The following is a 27,539-nucleotide window of genomic DNA, read 5'->3' on the forward strand; positions in this document are numbered from 1 at the left end:
TTGTACTGTTTATAAATTTCACTTTCCACAAATACTACTTCATCTTACTCACATTTCAGTTTGAACCCACTGAAATTTTGCCATCTAATATTCTCAAACCACAAATAAAACTACGTCTTCCTTCAAGTATGGTGCGAGCCCTCTGTTATTCCGATTCCAGAAAATACAATGCCTGTTTCAAACCAAAGCATTTGCACAAGCCAAATGAAAAATAACAGATCCCTGTTTTTTCAGTTGATGCCTTATAAGTTATCAAATACAATTAACTTCACGACTCTGTCCAACATTACAATGAACCTCTGATATTTTCATTCTACGTTGTGTTCTGAGTGACTGATTCATTTTGCGCTGAAATACACATGAATGACTTTGTTGAAATTTCATATAGGCCATTCCTAGCGTACACATAATTACAAGCACATATATGTATAAGCATAAAGCTGAAAATATCTACGCGTCATATAATAAAATAGTAGTTTTTGCTAGCTTTCCTCAGGCATTTGCACAATTACTACAGTCATCTACACAAACCACTTCTTTTAACTAAGCAACTGTAAATATGATTCGGTAACATGCTGCCATCTGTGAGTGGTGCAACTCAATAGTTTCACAAGTATCATGAAATAAACACCTCTTGATAGAATTTGGTTCAATTAGATTATACATCCTGAAATTATATGTGGTAATATTTTAATTATTTTTTTTATATCAATAGAATTTATGGATACGCTGAGATCATTTACTCTTCCAATCACTGGCTGTTGATCCTTTGTATCACTTTAACATAAGTTTATCCACTGGTGTTGTACCACAAAGGCAAGATCTGTCCCAGTGAAATCTTGCTCATTGAACTATATGCTTCAGAGTAAAACACAGAATCCTCACTTTCTGTGGAGGAGCCATACACACTTAAGTACAGGAGAACCTCTTATTCTGATAAAGGTGAAAATCTTCACAATAAAAATCATATGAACGTTAGTAAAGCACAGGTTTCCAACACCCTTTCCGTTAACAGTTCTTCAACTATTAATCATCCCACAATGATACACGAGTAATAAAATTATCATAGATACACGATATCTTGCATTACAGCTACAGGCCTCAGAAAGCAAAGACTGCTAAGTCTTTACAGTCATTGATGGCAGTCATCTAGGCTAGTGCTGATAATGCGGTCTTTACTTTCCAAGCTACTGGATTATTATGCGCTTGATTATCAAAGTTATAAAGGTCATTTGATCATGCCACAAGTGACTATACAAATCAGCAAATATAATGTTTTATTGTTCCATAGGGTAGTTTCTCAACTGAGTAAATAGTTCCTCGAGAGGTTGTGTTTATTTTATGTATATTTAAGTCATAATAAAAAAAATCTATTCCAGTTTAATATTTTTTGTCTTTCTTCGAACTAGGGTGAGCGAGCTGTTGTGGAAATTTTATAGAGGTGAATAATACTGGAAAAGGTTGAGAAGAACCGTCATTGGGCTTTTTCGCCGACATTTCTTAAATATAATTTTGCGCTAATTGGATTTATTTTATCTTATTAGATTATAAAACGTTCTAATTTTTTTCGGTGGAAACTACATTACTAAATTATATCATTTTATATCCAGTTTACTGGAAGGTATATGAATATTTCATTTAGTAATTTATATTACTGAATTTCATGTTTAGTTCTTTAACTGTTATAATAAACTAACAAACGTATTTATTCAATTATTATTAAATAAGCGTAAATTCAGCTTCAATTTCAAATTCTTGTACAGGTGAATGCTGCGAATAATGTCACGTCATGTGATTTTTCCTTTTTTTCTTTTTTTGCTGTGAAAGCACCAAGGTATAAAACAAAACAAGGCATTGCACGATAATTCGAGTTTATTTCATATATAAGAAGGGTCATGATTGGACGATAGATAGTTCAGTATAAGAAAATATTAAACACTCAAACTAATAGGGTATTGCAAATGGATAAGTTCAACAAGATGGAATTATCGAACACTGGAGTGAAATTTCAGATGCATGACGAAACGGAGGTAAAATTTATATTCTTTCTTAAACATTTATTATTCATAACAGCAGTGCATATGCAAACCATATCTTAAGTATATTGTTTTTGTATTTAAAAAATGAAACTGTTTCTACTAAAACGAAAAAACTTTTTTCCCCTTAGAAATAATTTGAATTGGCGTGATAGAATCTCAAACAGTAACTGCCGTATGTTGCATATAGACCAACTATATGGAAGTATCCCATACACATATATATCGTTTCGTTTGCTATTTCGAATAAGCACATTAAAAAAGATACATATAAAAGCAATTTCTTTTTATTCATTGTGTTGGTATTGTATTAGTTTTTATTTTGGATGACAGGGTATATGAATTGTATAAATGTAAATACAGTACACCTGTACTTCAATACTTAATATTCTATCTGTTAATTTATTTGTCAAAGCTAAACGTGTTATCTCGAAAAAACATATCCATATAATTTAAAATACGTTTACCTGAGTTTACAAGTTTATATAAAAATGTAAAATAGGTATTTGATTTTTGAAAACAATTCGGTATAAACACATTGACACAGAACGTAAACTTTTTTATCTTAAATCTAAAATGTGATTTGTGATTCAACAGAAAAAATATGAATTAAGTTTTTTTATTTTGAAGTACATGATTGTAATCAGCTTAAATTACCAATTATTTCAAGTATTGCTTTACCTTTGTAAAGCTTCAAATAAATAAAAAATATTTTAACTAAATGATTACTTACTTAGTTTTCTGGAAAATGATTTTATAATCTTAGCACCATTAAATTCCAAGACTAAACTTACGAACACTGTAATAATTATCATCAAGAAACGCAATTATTCAATAGTTAAAAAGAGCAATTTTCGGCAAAGACAGCAGAATATAATCAGTATTAATTAATATTCAGGTCACATAATTTGAGTAACCACTGGTATTGTAGATAGGTTTCGTTACGTAATGACTGGGCGTAATATTTCTTTTTTTGCAAGGAGAACTTCTGGTTTAGTGTTAATAAACCAATATTACATATTGCTAAATATAATTACATGCTTTTTAATAATCTAATTTATAAGGAAAGAAGAGTAATCTGTTATTTTCGAAGTTTTAAAATAAATAATGTTTGATTTCCTCTCAGTCAAGTCACTGTACGGAAATTTCGTGAGAAAATCTTTTCAGGTTTGCTAAACGTATTTGTGACGTTCGAACCTTATATTTTGTGTCAGGCCTAAAATATACGTCCGTTTGACCGAAAGTACCGAAATTTACAAAATTAGTAAATTTGTCCTAAAGAATAAACTGTTGTTTTTTAAAATTAATATACGTATTTCAATAATTTTAAATAAACAGAACTAGAAAAAATACCTGGAAAATGGTAGCCAGCCTGAAAAATACACCAATCAGTTTCTTATCCTCAAAATTTTAGGTCTAGTTACCAAAATCTTCTTTACCCCTCAAGTTGTTTTCGAGTTTGGACATTTTTCAAAATCACAGCTAGTTAACATAATAAAAGAGGCTGACCTTCTGCGTAACCTTGGTCTTTAAGCTACTTTCACCACAATATTAATAAATTGACATTCAACACTTGTATCAAATTGAGTCAAAATTAGATTAAAACTCGTCTAGTTATAGTGTTGAGACACAAAGGAAAACAATAACCTCACGTTGTAAGGCGGAAATTATTACTATGCGAATAACAAACTATAAGTTTACCACTGAAATATCGCGGCTTCTGTATGTTTGCCTTTTTTGGACTTACTTTTATCATCTGTACTCTTTAAAATTTTTGCTTAAATTAATTTTGTTTTACCAAATGGAAAATGGTCAATATAAAAGGACGAAATTATTTTATCGCATTATTTTATGTAAAAACAGAAATAAAGAAAGAAATGAATATATTGTACTTTTGAAATAGATTTAAATGTGATTACGTTAGAAGCTTCAAACAGTAGTGAATTAAAGAAATCTGTTAAATTAAGAGAAAAGAATAAACACGTAAAAATTCGCGTTTCAAATGCTTATGCTTCCTGAATAATTTCTCAATTCTATATGCTTACATACGTTTTTTCGCTCGTTTCGAGTTTTGACTTACCAACAATTTCGATAATACTTTTAATCTTTAGAACACTAATGAAGCATAATTATTTGCATGTATGAATAAGATAAAAATATGTCATTTTTTAATGAGATAAACATATTTCTTTTTTTTTTCTTTTTGAAGAATGAAAGGTTTTCCTTTTGATCGAAAATTACAAAAATGTAGCTTCATTGAGATTTGTTCTTTGCTAGTACAGCGGTATGTCTACGGATCTACAAGGCTAAAATCAGGGGTTCGATTTCCCTCGGTGGGCTTAGCAGATAGTATGATGTGGCTTTACTATAAGAAAACACACATACCATAAGATTTGTTCACTAATATTGCGAAGTGGATTTTTTTTTCGCGATGTCACTGCAGGCTAATTATTACATTGATTTTATTCGTAAACATAGCTTACAATCTTAAAGAGACTATTTGACGAATCGATTGTGAAAAAAATTAAAGATTATTACTACACTAAAAAGAATTAATATGTAATACTATAAGTTAGTATATTACTGGTAAGAATACGCTGAGGTGGATGCCTACACAGAATATACAACCTTCTGTAGCCTTTCTGTGTTGTATGAACACAATTACCTACAGTTATCATAATACTAAACATAATTTTTTACTTAAATATGACAAATCCATTTCAATTACGAATTGCCAGCATCAGTAAAAGTTAAGAAACATAAACACTGAAGTAATGTTAAAAATGGCTTCAACGAGTACATTAGATACACGCTGAAAACTGAGATCATATTAAAACCTATCTCTGTATCGCAACACACGTCTATTTATTCGTATAAAAAGTATGGAGAAACTTCAAACGTTACGAGCAAGATTATTTTATAATGCCAACATATATTTACTTTTTAAATACAAATATCTTAAAATTTAAGGATCAAATTATTTAAATTAGATCAGAAAGATAAATAGTAATTATACAGCCGCAACTTGACTGTACGAAACCAAAATAATTCGATAGCATTTAAGACTAGATGTATTAACATAAACCAGTGTTAAAGGTTTGGCTTGAATTTCGCGCAAAGCTACTCAAAGGCTATCTGCGCTAACCGTCACTAATTTAGTAGTGTAAGACTAGAAGGAAGGCAGATAGTTATCACCACCCACTTCCAACTTCCACTCCAACAGTACATCATAACATCATAATCAATCTCCTTTGCTTAAAATCAAACACAATACAATTTTCCCTTATTGAAATAGTACGTAAAATGATAAAAGACGGCTTTAAACGGCCCACTAGATAATCATATTGCATAAACGATCTAATATCAGGGATTAAGTTGTCTGCATATGTTTTATCTCGGCATAATGGTTTATAGAACGGTTAGAGTATTTATGATTTTGTTCTTCAAGTACAAACGTTTAATTCATAGATCCATCATCTATCGACCGATTTGAGATCTAATTATAGTTTTGGAGTCAAAAGGTTACACGCTACCAATTGATATATTTCACCATGCACAAAGTTTCATAGATTTATTTATTCTAATCCTGCCAAAAATAATTTCAATTTGAGGTTAGAATGATAGTAGAAATCCTAATGAGTAATAAGATCGAATCGGATATATACGCGCCCCACATTTGGTATTAATGGCGAACAAAAATATAGCTAATAAAAAGGACAAAAAGGTTTCAAAGATTAATTTACTCTAACCCTGCCTAAAATAATTTAAAGTTTCGCGTCTATTGAGGAGATTTTCTTGTTTATTTTTTCATCTCTTTTTTTAGGAAAACTACCATCGAATTGTTTCAACGAGCATCTGCTAATTTTACAGAATATAAACACTACTTTTATAATTTACGTCTTAATTCCTCAAGAAAATTTAATATGAACAAGTTTAATATGGCATCCACTCCTATTGTATACGCATAGCAATGCTATCACTTTACTTTATCATATAGTGGCTCAATGGTACGTCTAAGGAGCTCACATTGCCAAAACCTAAGGTTAACTACTCATGGTAGGCATAATGTTGCTTTATGCTTAACACCAATCAAACAAATTAATTTATTTACTTTACTTTCCATAAGTGGTACTGTGATTTGTTTTTTGTTTTCTATGTTTCACGTCATAGCTTATACATTTCAACTAAATCTTTAGGATTTCTCTTTCATTATTTCTGGCTGCCCTTTCTGTAAACTGATCGTCTGTGTACAGATTCGATGTACATGTTTAGTTGTTTCAGTTACAATGTTAAAGTGATTAATTGTTTGTTTGTTTTTTTTTTAATTTCGCACAAAGCTACTCGAGAGCTATCTGTGCTAGCCGTCCTCCCTAATTTAGTAGTGTAAGACTAGAGGGAAGGCAGCTAGTTATCACCACCCACCGCCAACTCTTGGGCTACTCTTTTACCAACGAATAGTGGGATTGACCGTCACATTATAATGCCCCCACGGTTGAAAGGGCGAGCATGTTTGGCGCGACGGGGATGCGAACCCGCGACCCTCAGATTACGAGTCGCACGCCTTAACACGCTTGGCTATGCCGGGCCAAAGTGATTAATAATTAGCATTTACTTATTCCCTAATTCATAATTAAACTTATATTATTGTGCTGCATACTAACAATGACAATATTATCTGAGAGCCACAAGCTTGTTGTAGATACTAAAACAAAATGTACATGGATATTTAAAAAGAAAAATAAATAAGTTAAATGAATAACAACATCATTTAATAAACATTACAAATATTAAACCCGTCATAGCCTGGATGGGAGTGGCCTTGGTCATTCTGGAGCTCCCGGATAGAATTTATTAAATGGGGGCCCATAATGATAAGAAAATTCAGAAGTAGATTAAAAGGCATACCGTCGGGAGTTCTTCCATGTGTGAAACCCAGGGTAGTTTCGCAGTTTTCCCAATAGGTAAGACCTGCTATGAGCCTAGCGGCCAGTACACTTGACTCACAATCTGCAGGTATCAGAGTCGAAATTGAACACCGTTTCAGGCAAGGAACGTTATAACGTGATGGAAAATTCAACTATTTGTTAGTAAAGGTAGTCCAAGATATGGTGGTGGATGCTGCATGCCTGTTATATTTTCTGTAATAAGCTTACCAAAACGAAAAACTGCAGCAGATAACAAACAATCCTTCTACGTATCGGATACTTACTTGCCATCGTCGTCAAGAAATTATTGAGAAAAAACATGTATATGTTGACCAGAATTCGATCCCGAGTTTCCCTAAGAAAGGATATATCAGAGGTCTCACTTCTTAAGACGTAAATCAATTAACTAATTATTTGAATGTTTTGAAGAATTATTTCCATGTTTTAATTACTTATATAACAAACTGACTGATTTTTTTCTCGTGTGTAGTCCCAATCCATTATTTTAGTATCATTCCGTATTATTCTATAATCTTCTTCTCTGGCATGATTGGTTTGCAGATATATTGGTATTAGTCTTGTATGTCTATTATATCTCTTTCTTTTACATGTGACTGATCCGCCAAAGTGTAGCCTTTGTGACTCTCGGATCACAATTTTATTTTTGAGTAGTGTGACAGCAACATTTTTGATATGTTTACTCCTGATGTTAGTGTCATTGGCGGTAGTGACACTGCCCATACTGATTGTGTTTTTAACTTTTTACAGGCCATTGGGGTTTCTTACATCTATTTAAGCTTTTATCTAATCCTTGGGCAAATAGTCGCGTTGCTCTGTGTCAATAAGCTCAAAATGTTATGCTCCTAAATTCTACCTTTTTAATGGTTTTTAATGTATTGGAGTCAACATTCACAAGTTACCTTATGAATGTATTTTTTTGTCTCCACTCGTATACTTTGAGGATACCTTATCATAATCCATAAAATCCTTTGTAGAGAAAGAGAGAGCAGTATAAGCTTCTTAGGCTTTACTAGTCAAAGACTTTGTAATAATAATTACCATTTTTCTGTAGGCCATTCCATGGTTTGGGCAACTTTCTTAAAGTGTTGGAAATATTTATCAACTTCCTTTTCATTAAATAATGATACTTTAATATATCGATTGAGTTTAAAGTTGTCATTTTGCCTCGGTCAATCAAAGTTGAGTCTAATTTCCATTTCTTTCTCCGCTTAGATATAGACTTCCTTTTAATGGGCTTCGATGCAGGCTTGTTCAAGCTCTATTTGAGTTTTAATTGGATTTCTAATTTTATCACTCAGCTCTGATTGGCTAGTGGAAACACTAAAATGTTCCTTTAATGTTTCCTCAGACAACAAATCATTATCGAATAATATTTCAACAATACAGTTTTTAGTTCATTTTTCTCATTGCTCTCTTTAACCTCTAATTCTAAGATTTTGGCAATTTCAAGCAATTCAGTTTTGTTATATTTTTCTAGTTGTTCAAGAAAGGGCGATTCAAGAAAATTTTGATAATCAACCATGACAACTCTTGTTGGCATTGATAAAAATAATTGGGATTAAAATCTGTATTTTAATTTAGAACAGTTTTTTCTCTGATCCAGATCTAGGATACGAGTGCCCAGTATATTATGTTAGGTATTATTATTTATTCCTGATGAATCTCCGATTTATTACGTTATGTACCTTACGTATCTCAAATAACCAAAAATTTGAATTTGAGCTTAGTAGTTAATTAATTTATGTTATTTGCCAACAAGATCGATAAACACAATTTACTTCTTTTTAACACAAATATATTTTAATATACAAACATAAAAACAATACAATTTATAATAACCTTTATTACTAATAGTTATTAGAAATTATGGGTTATAAACAACAGTTAAAAACAACACTTTGTCTTATATCTGGTCTAGAACTAAATATTTTATCAACAATCCAGGTCCACGACGAACAAATTAAATCTAGGTTGATATTGATGCACTTAAGCTAGCTAGGCTGACTGACCTAACACTGCTACAACCTCACTTCTTACCAATGAATATATTTAATGTTCTGGTAGAAATACGAGAAGTCTGAAGTTATTCACTGAAGTTAAACGGTTGGTAATGTTCGAAACAAATAAACATTTCTGCTCCATTTCTCTAGATTTTGATTAATAGACGCTAATCACAATTAGAACTGCCTAGGCCTACACCACACAAACTGTAGCTGTCCGATAATATTCTCTTCCGTCTCCCGGTTAGCCGCAAGACGAGAAATTTCGACAAAATTCTCGCACGCTTTCGTCAAAACAAGTGTTGTTGATTTTTACATCTAAGAACGTTTTACACATTTCGAGGTCAGATGGGGCTTGCCAATACACAATTAAGAGTACACGTCACAAGCAAAAAGAAAACGATACAGAAACAATCGTAGGCACTAAAATAAACGTACAACGGTAAATCTGTTACATGTTTAGTGCTTATAATGATTTATCTCTATTGTTTCTAATTTTCTGTTACACATATATATTTATATATATCTTATTATGAGGATTAATTTGCATTATGGATGTATATTCTACATGGATGTAGAACTTACGTATGTCTCCTAAACTGGCCTATCGTAAGAAATAACTAGGATTACGTCTGAAAGCATCGCTAACAGCGAGGGCATCCAATCGATGAATCTTATACTCTAAAATACATAGAGCGAATTTTTATATTTAATTTTTTATTATTATTCTGCAATAAAGGGTCAAATACGTAAACTGTGATCTACAGACCAGTTCGCTAATTATTGGGTCGCACTCGCTCGATATTCATATAACAGTTGCAACATTATGTAACTTCACATGTAATGACGTAATTTTGTCATAAAATAGATCTTTTTTAAATATTACTTGCATAATACTTGTTTTTGCAGTAATATTAAGGGTAATATAATGCTGTTTTTCTCAACTGATTTTTCATTTATTTTTTCTAGTGTTTAATGTTTTCTCTAATTTAATCCAAGTATCTTAAAAATGAAAACTTATATCAAAATAACTTACGAAGACGTTTACACGGTGGATTTATTTGGACGAACACGAGTTATTTTAAACGTGTTTTACCGAAGAAGTAAATTAGAAAATGAGGTGTTCGTAAAATAACTTACTTAATTCTAGCAATTAACAAAATTGTGTTACAAAACTAACCTTGACAATGTTCATTAATGAATTCGAAAAGAAGTAAGTAAGTAGTAAGTTTCTAAGGAGACATTCATTACACCGTTACAGAAGAGTCAACCGTTGTAGGAGTCATTCTTATGTAATAACAAAAATGTATAAGTAGCTGATTGTCGTTTCATCATTTTATTACAAATCAAATTTTCACCAGAGCTACATTTTGGCGAATCATGATGACTGTTCGGAGCTACTTCATCAAGTAAAATTGAAATGTGGGATAGCTCAACAATTTTTAATTTAATACGGTAATTAAAATGTTGTTCGTTAGTATGTTGCTTGTTGTAGTGTTTATAACGTCTAAGAACATTTGGAAGTTATTTAACTACTAAATGTTTTGTAGATTAAAAACTTTACGAACAGCAATCAGCTTGTGATTACAATTATTATATCTTCTCTCAAAAGTCTGATATTGGGACAGTAATACATCTTGGCAAGTCTTCGGATTTACAATGTTATAATCAGGGGCTCGATTCGGCGGACATAGTAAATAGCTCCATGTGGCTTTGCTATAAGAAAAAAACAAATCCTTTTATCTCAAAGAGTGTGAATGCAGTTTAGCTGTTTTCTAAAAAGGATAAACTTGGAATTTATGCAACATATATTTCATAGCTTTTCAAATTAAAACAAGATTGTTTCGTCACTTTTAAGTTTCTATCACTTGCTAAAACTTGCCACTGCGGCTAAAATGTGTCAAAACTAGCTAAAATATATTAACAACAGCCAAAAATATGTTGTCACTGTTTACAAAGTGCTGCTATAGTTGATAAAATGTATTATCATTAACTAAAACGCAGTGTTTCTGTTAATATATATATGTGTTACTTCTCCTTATAGAACCTTATTTCTGATAAAATATGGATGTTTAAAAATGCGTTGCTATTAGAATAAACGTGTTACCACTAGCCAAAATGTGCCACGACTAGCTTAAATATTGCCATTAACCGAAGTATGTTATTGTTAGCTAAAGTATACTACCACTTGCTTAAACGTGGTATTACTAGCTTATAGTATTATCACAGATTAAAACATGTTACTACTGGTTAAAATGTTTAACTGCTAGCTAAAGTATTTTAGCACTAGCTGAAATATTTATCATTAACTAAAAAGCTATCACTAATCAACATAAGCGTTTCATTACTACTCTTTCATTTGAAGCAGGCTTAACATATATTTTTACTGACGTTTTTGCTTAGTTGGAAACTTATTCATGGTAGAATCGAAATGGCTACCAAATTAGAACGATTCGTTCGATTGCTTATCAATTTAAACTCAATATTTGGGAGATCACCCGTGTTCTTCCACCAAATTTCATCGAAAATGGTTGAACTAGTTAATGAGAACAACTTGTAACACCAAACAAACAAACAATTCTGTTTGTTTCGCATATAGACATACTACCACTTTAATTGTATTATTTAAAATTAATACAAAGAAGTTGGAAGTCTTTTGATATTCATTTAGACGAGCAGTACCTTTTTATTTCACTAATTTCAGAAACAAATTAACACTGTTGTTGATACATAGAGTTTTATTTGAGTACTTTATTGTAATAATTTTTCAGATATTTTATGGAGAATGAGTGTCATTAGTGCAGATAAAAGTTGATGGATGAGGAGAAGCTCAGAAAAACGCACATCACTGTATGACACACAAACTAATCTTTATATATTCAGGCTGCCATTAAATATTTAATAACGTTTTTCTAATACTGTCAGCAAAATAATATCAGATTACACCTCATGGACATTCACTAATTCGACAAAATGTGTTTTAACTCTACGAATTTGCTTAGAAGAATATTTTAAAATATTATACAATAAAGAGAGATGGAAAATTCTTTAGGAGTAACCAATTGTTTATTATGACAAGCGAAAAGGCAAAGAAATTAGTAAATTATGTAGATGAACAAATACGTTTTACAAATGAGACAAGAACTTCTAATAAGCAAGAAACTTGTGGAGAATATTTGGTTAGTACTTCACCCAAAACATACCTATAAAGACATGAGAGAGTTTCATTATACGAATTCTGTATAGAGAAATTTAAAATAAAACATTTAAGTTGGATTGATTGCTCTAATCTTGAACTGTAAATTGAATAAATAGAAGATCTTTAAATTAAATTTCTGGTCAGCTTTAACATAAGCTACTTTTATTACAAGACTGCATCATATTAAAATAATATAGAATGTTTCAGTTGGATGATTTAATTATTTTCAATTTCCAACAGAATGCTATAGAAGATATCGATCGGATAGATTATACTGGGAAGGAGAATGAAGGCTTTCAATCGGACATTTCTTGTGATAGTGAAGGCAAGAAGTCACGATATAACAGTGGTAAAAGTAGTAACATTGAACTGAATGATATTACGAAAACAGAAGAACAAGACGAAAAAAATGCCGATGTCATATCTAATATCAACAATTTGAAATGTTTCAGCTGTGACTTTGAAGATACATTCAGTATTTCTCAGAATAATAACACCTATTTGGGAGACAGAAGATGGAGCTCTGTTGTGGTTCCAATGGATGCAAAATTTTTCTCTTATCTAAAAAATGTAACTGAAAATATCTTATCAGAAGAAGAAATGAAAGACAAGTTCAGGTAAGTTCTCATTTTAAAAGTTCATTGTGACATGAATACTACACCCATTGGTTTATGACCTAATACTGACTATAAGATTTTGCACGAAATTTACAAAATAAGCCACTAGCACTTTTTCTTAAACACATTTTACTTCGGCTGTAAATTCTTCTGGTTTTTCTGATAGTTCTGATAAAACACATCTTGATTAAAGTTTAATGCAAATTAAGAATAGTCCTATGATATTAAAACTTCTATATTTATTTCATTTTAGTAAAGGTTAATTTCTATAGAATGGCACGAAATAATCCAGAGTTAATATTTATTGCCAAAATAAACCCTCTTATTGCGCATCTCTCTCTTTTTCTAATAAAAGACTATTCTTCTATACTTTAATGTATAGGCGGCTAAACGTGAATTCTGCAAACTTATCATTGCTAAAAACTCGAATTATGAGATTCATTATGGGCAGAGTACAAACAGCCAATTGTGTAACTGTGTGCTTAACATTAAACAATCAAATATTCTTTAATTCAAAGGAAGACAATATTTACACTTAAAATTAAAAGAGGAGTGAGGTGTAAACAGTTTGAATTAATTTTAGTCTCGTTAATTATTGACGAAACAATATTAGTATCTAATCACAAATTTGTACAATAAAAAATAATTTTAATTGTTCTCCAAAAATGTTAAAATTTTGAAAAATAAAGGTAATTGCAGTGAGATAGCAAAATTAAAAAAACAAACAAATAATTAAAGATTCATAATGCAGTTCAGCGTTAAATATTGTAGGTTAGCATATCACACATTTTTTCCTTTTATTTTCTTAATTTCTCAGAAAAAGCCTTTCAGTTCTCTTGAGCAGTATTTATTGTGTTTTTCTGGTGACACTAGGCGCTGTCCTTGCTCTTACGGGCCAGGAGCATTACAGAGAGGTAAACTTTCACATATAATTTTTTTATATACTGTAGACCAGAAACTTTGAATTTAACGAAGTTTTGCAGTTGCAATCATTCACTTATTTCTCGTATTTCAATAACTTATTCAAGTAACTATATGTCAATATGTAGTAAAAAACAATAAAACCAATTTTAGCCAATATCATACTGCTAATAAATAAATACCGATAAAAATTAAGTGTCGAATAAATTGTTAATATGTTCGCTACTCTTTTTCACAATTTTGTAGACAATTTGTGTTTTTAACTGAGTAATACAAATGGTTTTGTTTGCAAACTGTATAACATACTTCTTTTGCATACTTTTAATTTTTATCTCATACATTAATGTTATTGTTCAAGCCATCAAAATTACATAATTAACTGTATATTCAAAAATATTTACTCTGCCTTTATTGAATATTTGAAATACGTATACTGAACGCTGTTCTAAGTAGTATATATTTTAATTCAATAGGCTTGTAAAAACTGATAGTGGTATTAAAAGTAGATTTCTAACCAATGCATTTGTGACTCGATTAAAAAAGCCAAAATCACATATTTCAGTTAGGTGAAACATCAGAATTTTATTAATCTTCATATTTAGTACCACGGAAACATAGTGAAAGTGTTCGGGTTTAGCAAATAGTTAATAGATATGTTGTGTGCCCGTCTTCTTATTCAATCAAAGTGTTCTTTGGGATTTTATTTAATATGGCTCTAATACACCTCTATAATGTTTATTTGTATGTAACTTTTGACTTATTAAGTTTTGGTCCATCATTTCTCAAATCTTCTCAGTTGAGTTTAAATTAGGACTTTTTTGGACCATTGCATGATTTGAACGACCCCAGCAGCTTTAATGAAAAAGTATCCCTAAACCATCACAATACCTCGCCACGCTTCATGGTAGGTTATATTCACTGAGATAGGTATACGCCACATTCCCTCCCCCAATAAATAACCTAAACTTTAAACCAAATATTTTATCCGTCCATAATACCCCTTCCCAATCATCAAAAGTCCACTTTTGTACATTTTAGACAATTTCAGTCTCTTTAAAATATTTGGAAATCGAAGTAAAGAATTTTTAAACACTATAACTATACGACCAAATATTCCATTCTCATTGAGTCTTTTTGATCCTGCAGATCTGGACAGTTTTCAGTCATTTGAAAAATGGTCGTTTATCTCTTACTCGATATCAGTGGCACTCTTCCTTCTGTCCCGAAGGCTACATAAACGAATATACTTAACACCAGTATTATTTTCCTTTCTTATTGCCCCCCAGTGGCTCAGCGGTATGTCTGCTGACATACAACGCTAAAAACCGGGATTCGATACCCGTGGTGGGCGGAGCACAGATAGCCCACTGTGTAGCTTTGTGCTTAGTTCAAAACAACAAAAACAACTTTTCCTATTTTCAAATTTACTTGTCTTGGTCTCACAATATATGGTGTACTTGACAGTGTTTCAAGTCTGCAGCAATTTATCAGAAAGTCCAACCAGCATCCCGTAAAGCTTTCATGCAAACTTTCTTCTCTACTGACAATTCTTTACAGTTTTTTGGGTCGTGGCATTACAAAAAAACGTAATATATAGAGGTAAACACTATTTTTATCAAGGTTTATTTGTGGAGTGTTAGTAAAATGATTTCTTCTAGTATATACCGGTACCATATATTATCTACTTGGTAGCTTATTTCTATATAGTTAAGGGGTGCCATGACACTTACTTCAGACCCTAAATTTGATCAGTATGCTCATTCTAGCAAAACCTTTATGGCATGCTCTTAGTCCAGGTATGTGGGAATTATAATTTATATTCTGTAATGACATGCAAAAATGGAAAGAATGGCAAAATATTCTATTGTCCTAACAGTTTCACACAGTACTGTATGTAAAAAAAAAACAACCAAAAAAACGTGTGTAACAATCATAGAAGTATTATGTGCAAAGTTGTTAAATTCTTAACTTAACGATTTTTAAAATTGAAGCTTTAACATAAGCTGTATGTGAAACTATTTGAATGAAAATAGCATTGTAATTTAAAAGATCCATGACAAATATCTCGAAGGGGTAATCAGGTTTCAATTCCATTCAAATTTTTAAATGTTTATTGTTGTTATTGTTTTATGTCGGTTACATGTCAACCAACATTTTAGTTTTAATATACCAAAAATAATGGTTGTACTATTTAGTTAATGGTGGAACTTTCATTCGTTAAAGATGTTTTTAGAACTGGAGTAAGATCATGATTTTTTTCTAATTATTTTATTCTATCATAAACATTTTGGTCAAGTCTTCAGTAATTTTTTTTTTCAAAATAAAATATCTATAAGAGCAATAGTACACCACTTGAAGCCCCAAGTGACACAACAATACGTCTGCGAACTTAAAACGCTAGAAACCGGATTTCGATATCTGTAGTGAGCAAAGCACAGATAGTCCTTTGTATAGCTTTGTGCTTAGCTACAAACTAAAAAAATAAATAAATACCAAATGAAATATTTGTCCCTGGTGGATAAAGATCCACCTTTCTAAAGCTCTCGGGTTATAGGGTTTCTTACTTTTTTCTTTATAAACATTTATTGATTTAACTTTGTTAACCTAAAGATGACGTAGGAAGATCGAAACGTTGTTTTTTGCTTATCAATAAAAGTGTTAATACCCATACCAGCCGTTCTGAGATACTACCGAAAGCTATTCTAAATCATTTTGTTTTAGTTGAAACAGTAACTTTCAGGATTCATTGAATTATAAACTATACTTATTCTTATCTAGTTAAAAGAGTGAGTAGTCTATAACCTTTTAAAAGTGTCTTTTCCAGATTTTTAATACAGTAATAGCTTGCATAGGATTAAGCTGGCTAGTGTTTTTCAACGTGGACCTCCAGCGATACAAAAAAAGCATTTTAGTCATGATAAAGCAGCAACAAGATATCATTCAAGATACTGAACAAGAAATTAACCAGTCAACAAGCGGCATTTGTAATCAATCCTACAGTATCTCCGATAACAACGACACTCCGCCCTATAGGTTTTTAATGGGTCGTCACAGTGGCAGCTTCTACCTTAGAGTAGGGATGGCTGGTAATAATACATTTTATCATATTATTAATTAATTCTTCCTACGTAGCAGTGTTGAACTAAAGATCTTAACAGCATCAATTAAATCTAATTTAAATTTAATAAGATATATATATAGAATAAGTTTTAAAATGTCCAACGTAGCGTTAGGTATGTGTAATATATAATAAAAAACAGGATGTCTCAATTAAACAGACAAAACATAAAATTATGCAAAATATAACTAGTGAAAGTTCTAAAACGAATAAGAAACTGAGGCTATGGCAAAATTAGATAAGTTTTAGAATAAACTTATATTGTAAAATAAAGTCATCTTAATTCGGTAAAAGAAGGAAGGCCACTGCTAGTACAGCGGTATGTCTAGGGATTTACAACGCTAAAATCAGGGGTTCGATTCCCCTCGGTGGGATCAGCAGATAGCCCCACGTGGCTTTGCTATAAGATAACACATACACAGTAAAAGGAACGAACGAAACGTATGAAACGTGAGAATTAAAACTAAGGTTCTTGTTGTAAAACATGGTTGAAAGTTTCAACTCATTAGAAAATAGAAACATTGTTTTTAATTTATACCTTTTTAGAATACCACTAACTTTTCACTGCAATTTTTGTAATATTATTCTGACTCTACCTTTCTTTCAGAAATAGTCATGATTAGGTCAGATCAACTAGAAAACATAATGAACATGTAGCGTATCTTCATCATGATTACAAAATGAAATGCTATATAACACAAAAATGAGATAAAAGTTAGAAAAATATCAAAACACTGTGACCAAGAGTATAATCCTACGTTTGGTTTAAGTATACTTTTCCTTTCTTTATGTATCTATCTATATATACATTGTTATTTCTTTTATTATGTATTTAATATCTAATTTCATTCATCTTTACAATTTATTACAAATTTTTAACTTAAGACGCATTTTCAGGCTCCGTCTTCGAACAGTCTGTCTTAAAGAAGACTAGAAACAAATTCCAATCTTTACATCATATAAATTTGCATTTGAAATTATATTTCGTTTTACATTTATTTAAAAGTTTAAAATTTGAAATGCAGAATGTTTCAGAAAGTTTATTTATTTTACTTTTAAGAATGAATGTTTGTTGTTAAAAGCTTTCCTTGTTGGACTTAGTTGTAAAAATGGTACTTTATATTCTTTATAATAAAACTAGAAAAATGTAGGGTAGTAACAATATGGTCGAAAATAACAAATATTTTCACGCTACTACCAGAAATTTAAATTCCCCGTAACAAATAAATACGAAAGATGATTCTGTACTTCATGGGAATGTTATTAAGTTAGTAACTACATTTTTTATGAACATTTTTTATTTTTTGACAATTTGCAGCCTTTTGCTTTGGGCATCTGATCCACGAAGGTTTACAACTTGGGCAACAAGCTCTAAATTGGTCTACACAGGAGTGTGATTGCTACAACAAACCGGCTGTTGTACTACACACCATAACCCCAATCTTTTCTTTCTACCAGCTTTTCATAGCTTTCAAGTATTCGAATGTAAGATATTTTTGTTATATTATTACATGAATAAAATATTTTAGTATGAAAGTCAAAATTATCTAGAATTTTTATTATGCAAATATTTTAATGCAAAATAAATTATTCGTTTTAGAAATTAGCAACTGTGTTTTTATGTATTTTATTTTTAATCGTACTTCGAGAATGCACTGATACTGTGACAGTAGTAACTCGTATGAAATATCATAAGTTTCATATCTGTCAAACATTTAAAACACATGAGCCCTTATCTTTTGCATGACATTTTATTGTAACTAAGCACATAAAATCGTAATAAACAATAATTACTGAGATTACAAAGTGATTATAAAATCCGTCATGTTAACTTGCTAATTTAAAACTGTAAATTATTCGTAAGATATCAATTAAGAGCTATTTCAGAAATTCGCCATTTTTGTTTATTATCAAAATCTTGTTCAGGTTATTTTAGTGTAACTTCTTCATAAATTATTACTTTAAATCTTACAATACTTTATACCAAAAGATGCTTAAAAAGTAGAATTGCATGATATAAGCCATCATTACATATGCAAAAACGGCTCGTTTGGATTGAGAAAATATTTTACATAGAAGAGCGAACAACGTTTCGACCTTCTTCGGTCATCGTCAGGTTCACAAAGAAAGAGGTAACTGACCGGAAGCTGACCACATGTTTGAAAGGGGTTGTGTAACTGAGTGTCGGAATGTGTTAGATGTTTGAATGTATAATTTTATTTATTTTATTATATTAATATAGGTATAAAGGCGTTCCTTTATATTCGTTTATTTTGGGTATAAGTTGTTATATAAGTAAGGCTTCTTTAATTTTACGTTTGTTTATGTTTGTTTCTTTATTTAGTATTTGAGTGTTTTCTATGGTTATGTTGTGTTTATTTGACTTGCAGTGTTCGAAAACGTGTGAAGGTGACTTTTTTATGTTCTTTGAATCTGGTTTCCATTTTTCTACTTGTTTCTCCAATATAGAAGTCGTGGCAGTTATCACATTGTATTTTATAAATAATGTTGGTGTGGTGTTTGTCAGTGTAGATATTACATAGAACAGACCTCAGTTTTGTGCCTGGTTTTTGAATAAATTTGGTATTAACTGGAATGTCATATTTTGTTACTAGTTTTTGCCAAATGTTGGTTATTTGTGTGCTGATGTCAGGAATATATGGTATACAGCAGTATATGGTTTCGTGATTTTTTGATTCGTGAGATATATTTACTTCTGTTGGTTGATTTTGCTTTCTGTCTAGGTGTGTGCGTAGAAAACATTAGAAAACATGCAGATAGTCTTAGAACTCTATATCCGAGACCCTAACCCAACTATAGACATTCCCAGTAGCCAATTAGCAACCCTCATAGAATTCACCACGATAAAGACAAACTTCATGTTCAACAACCAAAACTATATACAAACAAATGGCCTAAGCATGGGTAACCCAGTATCACAAGTTCTAGTCAATATTTTTATGACACAAGTTGAAACACAAGCAATTAACACAGCATTACATCCATCACTATACTGGTACAGATATGTAGATGACACGGTTGCGGGATTCAAATCTACAGAACACATACTTAATTTTTTTCAATCACATTAACTCTATACATCCCAACATTAACTTTACATGTGAACAGGAAGAAAGCAATCAAATATCATTTCTTAACCTCAAAATTACAAGAACCGACACACAATTCAAAACAGAAATCCACCGAAAAATCACCCATACTGGACTATACATTCCTTGGGACTCAGCACATGAAACAAAACAAAAACTCAACATACTAAGAAACCAAATAAACACAGCCATAAAACTATGTTCACCAGATAAAATCAACGATGAATTAGACAAAATAAAACAATACTTCATCAACATCAATAAGTTTCCTCCACAAACCGTAGAAAACATTATACGCACACACCTAGACAGAAAGCAAAATCAACCAACAGAAGTAAATATATCTCACGAATCAAAAAATCACGAAACCATATACTGCTATATACCATATATTCCTGACATCAGCAGACAAATAACCAACATTTGGCAAAAACTAGTAACAAAATATGACATTCCAGTTAATACCAAATTTATTCAAAAACCAGGCACAAAACTGAGGTCTGTTCTATGTAATATCTACACTGACAAACACCACACCAACATTATTTATAAAATACAATGTGATAACTGCCACGACTTCTATATTGGAGAAACAAGTAGAAAAATGGAAACCAGATTCAAAGAACATAAAAAGTCACCTTCACACGTTTTCGAACACTGCAAGTCAAATAAACACAACATAACCGTAGAAAACACTCGAATACTAAATAAAGAAACAAGCATAAACAAACGCAAAATTAAAGAAGCCTTACTTATACAACAACTTAAACCCAAAATAAACGAATATAAAGGAACGCCTTTATACCTATATTAATATAATAAAATAAATAAAATTATATATTCAAACATCTAACACATTCCGACACTCAGTTACACAACCCCTTTCAAACATGTGGTCAGCTTCTGGTCAGTTACCTCTTTCTTTCTGAACCTGACGATGACCGAAGAAGGTCAAAACGTTATTCGCTCTTCTATGTAAAATATTTTCTCAACCCAAACGAGCCGTTTTTGCATATATATTTCTCTGCAAGTGGGTTTTCTCGACATCACTGATAAGCCATCATTCTCAATTCACCTAATCCAGTCTATTTTTCTCCTTCAAATAGAATAAGCTATTTCCTTTCTCCTTTCATAAAGCCCACGTTAGTACAGCGGCAAGTCTACGGATTTACAACTCTGAAATCAGCTGTTCGATTCGCCTCGGTGGCCTCAGCAGATACCCCGATGTGGCTTTGGTAAAAACACACACACACACCCTTTTATAAAACATTGATTCGCTTCCAAATAATACAAGTAATTTCTTCACCCACTCCTCGTGTAAACTGTTTTTCTGAGTTCTATTATAAATGAATGTTCTTTAAGCACTGCACTATGTTAATTTACTAAAGTTCGTCACCTTCCTTGTCCTCGAGTGATGTATAGAGAGATTATCACAGACGACGATCCCTAGGCTAATAAACATATACAATATGAATTAATCTTGCTGTACGATTTGGAGGAAGACAGGGTACCCCCCCCCCGTGTTTCATATAATTTTTTTTACTTTTTCAAATGGTACTCGTATCTAAAATGCGTAGCTTGTGCATTCGCTTCCAGTTCATGATTTTCAAGCTTGTGCTGTACTCTCCACTACTTCATGGTATCTTGCTTCAGCTGAAAATGTGTAAGCAGGGTCCTATCCTGTTTTGGCAATGTTGTTATAATGTGATCAATACAGGAAAAATACATAAGAAATAACTACACAAATTTTCCTATAATAAAATGACTTAATTTTTTCATCTGAAAATAGAAAGATCGTTTGTTTGTTTTTTTGAGATGGCGTTCCTGGTGAAAGTAAAAATGACAAACTTTTGAATTTCCAAATACTTCTTTAATATATTTTTATTGTTGATTTTAGATAATTATCAACCGGTATCAGATACCAGCAAGATTTGGGTTAATGCATTTGATTGGGATGTCACTGTGCAACTGGTTCAACACCCTAGTACAAGATGCCGCCAAAAGTCATGACAATACCCATGAAAGTGATACAAACCATTCACTCGATAACAACAGCTCAGATTCAGACTTTCATTGTAAGTAAATGCTGTTCTCAAAGAAGTTTTAACTAGTAAAAATGATACAAATATAACACTGTTGAAGATAGATTATTTTCTACTAAATTTGAATAATAGAAATTTAACAATTCTGACGTACTGTAAATTGATTTACGGCTGCTGTACTTCATATATTTTTGGACAAATGTTTGGTGTTGAAAAAAAATCATTGTTTTCGAGACGTGACTAAAAGGTTGGGAAATGTTAACGAGTTTTCCTGCTCCCACAGAGAACGGTGAAAGTTACAATTCTTTGAATGTTGTGTCGTTTGATTCGACAGAGATTAATGCGCTCTCTCTCAAAAAAACAACAACAAAAAACTCAGTGGGACAGCGACATGTCGGCCCGGCATGGCCTAGCGCGTAAGGCGGGCGACTCGTAATCCGAGGGTCGCGGGTTCGCGCCCCCGTCGCGCTAAACATGCTCGCCCTCCCAGCCGTGGGGGTGTATAATGTGACGGTCAATCCCACTATTCGTTGGTAAAAGAGTAGCCCAAGAGTTGGCGGTGGGTGGTGATGACTAGCTGCCTTCCCTCTAGTCTTACACTGCTAAATTAGGGACGGCTAGCACAGATAGCCCTCGAGTAGCTTTGTGCGAAATTCCAAAACAAACAAACAAACAAAACAGCGACATGTCTGCGGATTCACATTGCTAGAAAACAGGTTGCGATACTCATTGTGGGAAGATTTCAGATAGTCCCTTGTGCAGCTTTGTGCTTAAGTACAAATAAACCCTCACTCTCAAAAAGAAAAGGATATATATCATACTCCCTTAATCCCAAAATTTACTTATGACCACATTGTTCTGTTCAATGGCAATGAGCCTAATAATTATAAATCAAATAATGTCTGAGGCGTTACTGTTTACATATACGACAACATACAACTGTATTATCGTGTGAAAATTTTGTATATAAAGTGCACTTAACCCTCCTTGTTGTATTTCTCCGTAGACTGTGCTCAAAGTAAAAGATTATTCAAATATAAAAAGCCATGCCCCTATATAAAGTAGCTAGGCATTGCTAAAAGGCCTGGAAACACCAAGGAGAATTCGTAATTTTTTTTTTTTTTTTTACTGGTCACTTTGTTTAACTATCAGAAATGTTTAACTATCAGAAATGGTTTGCAATACAGGACCTACAACGCTACAAACAGTTTGTTTGTTTGTTTTTGAATTTCGCACAAAGCTACTCGAGGGCTATCTGTGCTAGCTCGAGGGATATCTGCATTAGCTGTTACCCTAATTTAGCAGTGTAAGACTAGAGGGAAGGCAGCTAGTCATCACCATCCACCGCCAACTCTTGGGCTACTCTTTTACCAGTGAATAGTGAGATTGACCGTAACATTATAACGCCCCCCACGGCTGGGAGGGCGAGCACGTTTAGCGCGACGGGGATGCGAACCCGCGACCCTCGGATTACGAGTCGCATTCGTTAACACGCTTGGCCATGCCGGGCCACTACAAACAGAATTTTGACATTTGCATTAGGCATAACGTTTGTTTTGTTTGTTGTTGTTTTTTTTAATTTCGCACAAAGCTACTCGAGGGCTATCTGTGCTAGCCGTTCTTAATTTAGCAGTGTAAGACTAGAGGGAAGGCAGCTAGTCATCACCACCGACCGCCAACTCTTGGGCTACTTTTTACCAACGAATAGTGGGATTGACCGTCACATTATACGCCCCCACGGCTGGGAGGGCGAGCATGTTTAGCGCGACGCGGGCGCGAACCCGCGACCTTCGGATTACGAGTCGCACGCCTTACGCGCTTGGCCATGCCAGGCCCAGGCATAACGTAGATAGTTTACTGTGCAGCTTTTTGCTTAATAACAAAAGAAACAAAAACCTCAAAACAATGTACTGATACATTTGTATCATAAAAGTGTGTTCAGGTTGAGTACATAGATTTCCAAGATGGACATATCTCTTGTACTTAATGGCTGTTTGGTGCAGATAGCTAAGTTGCTCTGTGTCAATAAACACTAAACAACCAATCAATCAACTTCATGGTATAGAAAACAAAGGAATACTGTAGAAGTTGGATAAAGAGACCTGCACAAAATTGTACCGTAGCCGAGGTAAGCAAAGCGTAGTGTTTTGTAAAAAGGTTCAAAACCAACCAACATATTGGCTAAACCACCCAGTTTCTCGGCATAATCAAGAAGGATTTCTGTCTGGAAAAGAAACACAACTTGCTTCTCGGAACATTAGTAAAGTCGTTGCACACCTCAAGGAACTGAAGAATGAAACAGGTAATCTTGCTATTTCGTATGAAAACATACCAGTCAAGTAGCCAAAAGAGATAACTATGATTATTTATGAAATCGAACTGTTGAAAACACAACTTTTGTATTTTATGTGAATTATGTAAAACCAGCAAGGAGTAAGAGTGTGCTTTGAGCATGACATTTTAATGACAGAGCGTTTTGCAATTGACTCTATGCTGCATAGTTATTATCAAAAGGCATGATAATAAAATAGAGCAACATTAGGTTTCATGACAGTGACGTAACGACGTGATGAGGCTCCAAAATTATTTTAATATAACGTACTCAACGTCTAAAGTTGAATTTATTTTTCAAATTTTAGTTATCAATGGTATTTTAAGAAGTCGCAGCATTTTTATTTGGCTTAAGTACAAGAATCCAGTAGAAAACTGGTCCGCTTTCCTCGCCATATTTTGAATTTTTATGTACATAATTAACATATTTTACAAAAAGAAAGTGAAAACCATTGTGAACATTTTTTCTTACGATAATTTATGAATTAATCAGTTTTGTTTAAAATGATGATTTTTAAGGAAATTAAATTGTAATATATCGTATTATGTTTAGTTAGGACATTTACTGAAATTTGCATTATCAGTGACAATATATGTCCTCCATAATGTTAGTTTTTCAACTGCAAAGACATTTTATTTGTCAATATTTGAAATCAAACGTATTTATGTCAATAGTATTTATATTTTTTTCAGATTCGCAAGGTATAACTAATGACATTTTTGACAATGACGTGCATGAACAACGATGTTGTCATGGTAACCACATCCTTCTTTCACCTGGTACTCTTCAGATGATTCCCTATCTCTATCCGTTCACCATCGAATACAGTCTCTTGTTAGCTGGTGTTTGGTTCATTTTATGGCAAAATATTGGTAGACAACATTCCCATGCCAACCCTCACCCTTTCCATCAAAAGATCGATACCAAAGAAGGAATTGAGGAAGTCAATTATCAGAGCAATTTGTTTATCAGTGCCGACTGTCATGCCTCCAATAAAGGGCTCTTTGCGGGCCTTTTTCTTTTGCTCGTCAGCATTACCACTGTCATAATATTCTTTGTGGCAGTGAGTGGAGGTAAGTTCGTGATGGTAGGCATCACTGTTCATACGTTACAAGAAGGTATTTTAACAGGTCTTGCTTTAATAGGTGTCATCGTCTCCTTCCGTCAGACATCTCTGCTAGACATCAACCTACATCCTATCACATTTCTCGATGATGTTCTCATGTTTATTCCTCTGCCTTTCTTCTTTGTCAACGGGTTCCTGTCTATAATGGCTGATTCTCATGCTCGCCATTACGTCAGGGTAGGTATTAACGTTCTTATTACAGTTCAGGTTGTCGTCCAAACTGTATTCATTATCGACGGCCTGAGACGTTGCAGCAATTCCCACGCCCTTCGTTACAAGAAGCCAGGAAGAGAACTGATCACCTTTCTCATCATCTGTAATCTTTCTATGTGGATAGTCAACACATTTGAACACAAGAGTGTCGAACACTATCATGAACAAAAACATTTCTTTGGTTCTATTTGGTCTATCATTGCTCATGCCACGTTACCGCTGATGCTTTTTTACAGATTTCACGCATCTGTGTGCCTTGCAGATATCTGGAAGTCTGCGTATGAGAAGGGTGAATGAACTCAAATTTATCATCAGGGAATATTAATGTCTATGTACAAATACAACACACTTTTCTTGAGAATAATTCATAGTTAGACTTTAAATAAATATTTCCCTCTTGAATGAAACTAACATATATAAATTAATTATAAAAAAACACCATAATCTTGGATAATTTGCTGCACATTAAGTGCAAACTTAATATTAAACGAACTTTTGTTTTGTCTTTCAAAGACATAAATAGTAATTAAAAAAAACATTTTATCCAATCGACGTGTTTACTAGAAGTAAGAATATGACGATGAAGTATCAACAATTGCTTTCGAAATTTAATGTTTCCGTCGTAAGTTATTATAATTCTCCTTTAATGAATTAAGACTAACTGTTCAAATACGACGATTTTTGTCATACTCCTAATAAACAAATATTTTTTTCTGAGAATCCGTCCGCGGGATTATGTACTATAGCAGCAATATCAAATACCTTTACTGGTTATTTTTTGTGCTGTTGATCTTTTAAAAGTGTTTTAATATAAAGTGTTAATATGAAAAGCTTGAACTAATAATATGAAAGGTGTTTCAATTTAAAATGTAAATAAGGAGAGCTTTACTTGAAAATATGAAGTTCCAAATCTGTAAGAACTTAACTTGTTATTTGTTAATGAAAAGTTAACATTTAGTAAAATGACATGGGACTATAATTCATTTCTGAATACAAATAAGATATCAGTCCAATCAAAATGCAATAATTCAATAAAAAGCAATACTCTTTAATCAGTTTGTCTAGATTGTTATTGAAGAGCTGTAACACAAGTGTGCAAATTTACAAACTTCATAGAAATTGTTTTGGTTTTAATAATGAATTTCCATAATTCAGCTACGCAGAATTAGAAAATAATATTCTTTTTTTTCTATCACTTAAGGAATTTTTACAATTCGGGAAGGAAGAACTCTTACATAAATCAGATTATTTCGTTTACAGCAATGAACATTTTTATTATTATGTTTTTTTAATAAAAATACAAACAAACAAAGGAAAAGGGAATAATATTTATGTCAAACGAATATGTATCATCGTTCATTCTGATTTTTTTTGCGTTTTTGTCTCTAAACCACATATTGTAATCTTTTATGTATTTCATCTGAAGCATCTAGTTTCAATGACCAGCAACAATCACCCATCATGCTGATGCTCCATTTTTCCTGATATCTTAACGAAACATTTCTCCTTGTTCTTTGCTGACGGAATCGAGATTTTCAGGGAAATGGTCAATATGCGAGTGTAAGAATTTAACTTTCAAGCTCATATTACAACCCAGGTCTTTGAATTTATTTATCTTGCTATTGGCAATATTTTCGTAATTTGTATCTTTGTTGTTTCCTAAAAATTTGTCAGTAATACTTTTAAAGGCAATTCACGCTTCTTTTTCAACATTCCTCACAGCCCTTTCAAACTGTTCATCCGAAGTCAATTTCCTGATCTGATGCCAAACAAAAATCCTTTCTTTAAGTTCCGCTGGGAACTGCCTACATAGATACTTGAAACAGTTGCCATCTTTGTCTAAGACCTTTACATAATGCTTCATCGAGCCCAGTACTAT

General features: G+C 32.4%; 1 protein-coding gene across 2 annotated transcripts; it reads left to right on the forward strand.

Annotated features, from left to right (window-relative positions):
• The first annotated feature begins 1,867 nt into the window (after positions 1–1,867).
• Positions 1,868–26,730, forward strand: LOC143253182 (proton channel OtopLc-like). 2 transcript variants are annotated; one of them, XM_076506594.1, is made up of 7 exons: positions 1,868–2,030; positions 12,422–12,798; positions 13,616–13,712; positions 16,532–16,805; positions 18,156–18,322; positions 21,845–22,022; positions 25,014–26,730. In XM_076506594.1, the coding sequence occupies exons 1-7, from the start codon at positions 1,962–1,964 to the stop codon at positions 25,955–25,957; spliced, it is 2,106 nt and encodes a 701-aa protein (XP_076362709.1). In that variant the 5' UTR covers positions 1,868–1,961; the 3' UTR covers positions 25,958–26,730. The 2 variants fall into 2 exon arrangements, with proteins under 2 accessions (XP_076362709.1, XP_076362710.1); XM_076506595.1 differs by having other exon boundaries at positions 16,544–16,805; positions 25,014–26,729.
• Positions 26,731–27,539: the final 809 nt, after the last annotated feature.

This window comes from Tachypleus tridentatus, chromosome 6 (assembly GCF_004210375.1).
Source record: "Tachypleus tridentatus isolate NWPU-2018 chromosome 6, ASM421037v1, whole genome shotgun sequence".
NCBI classification, from domain to species: Eukaryota; Metazoa; Arthropoda; class Merostomata; order Xiphosura; family Limulidae; genus Tachypleus; species Tachypleus tridentatus.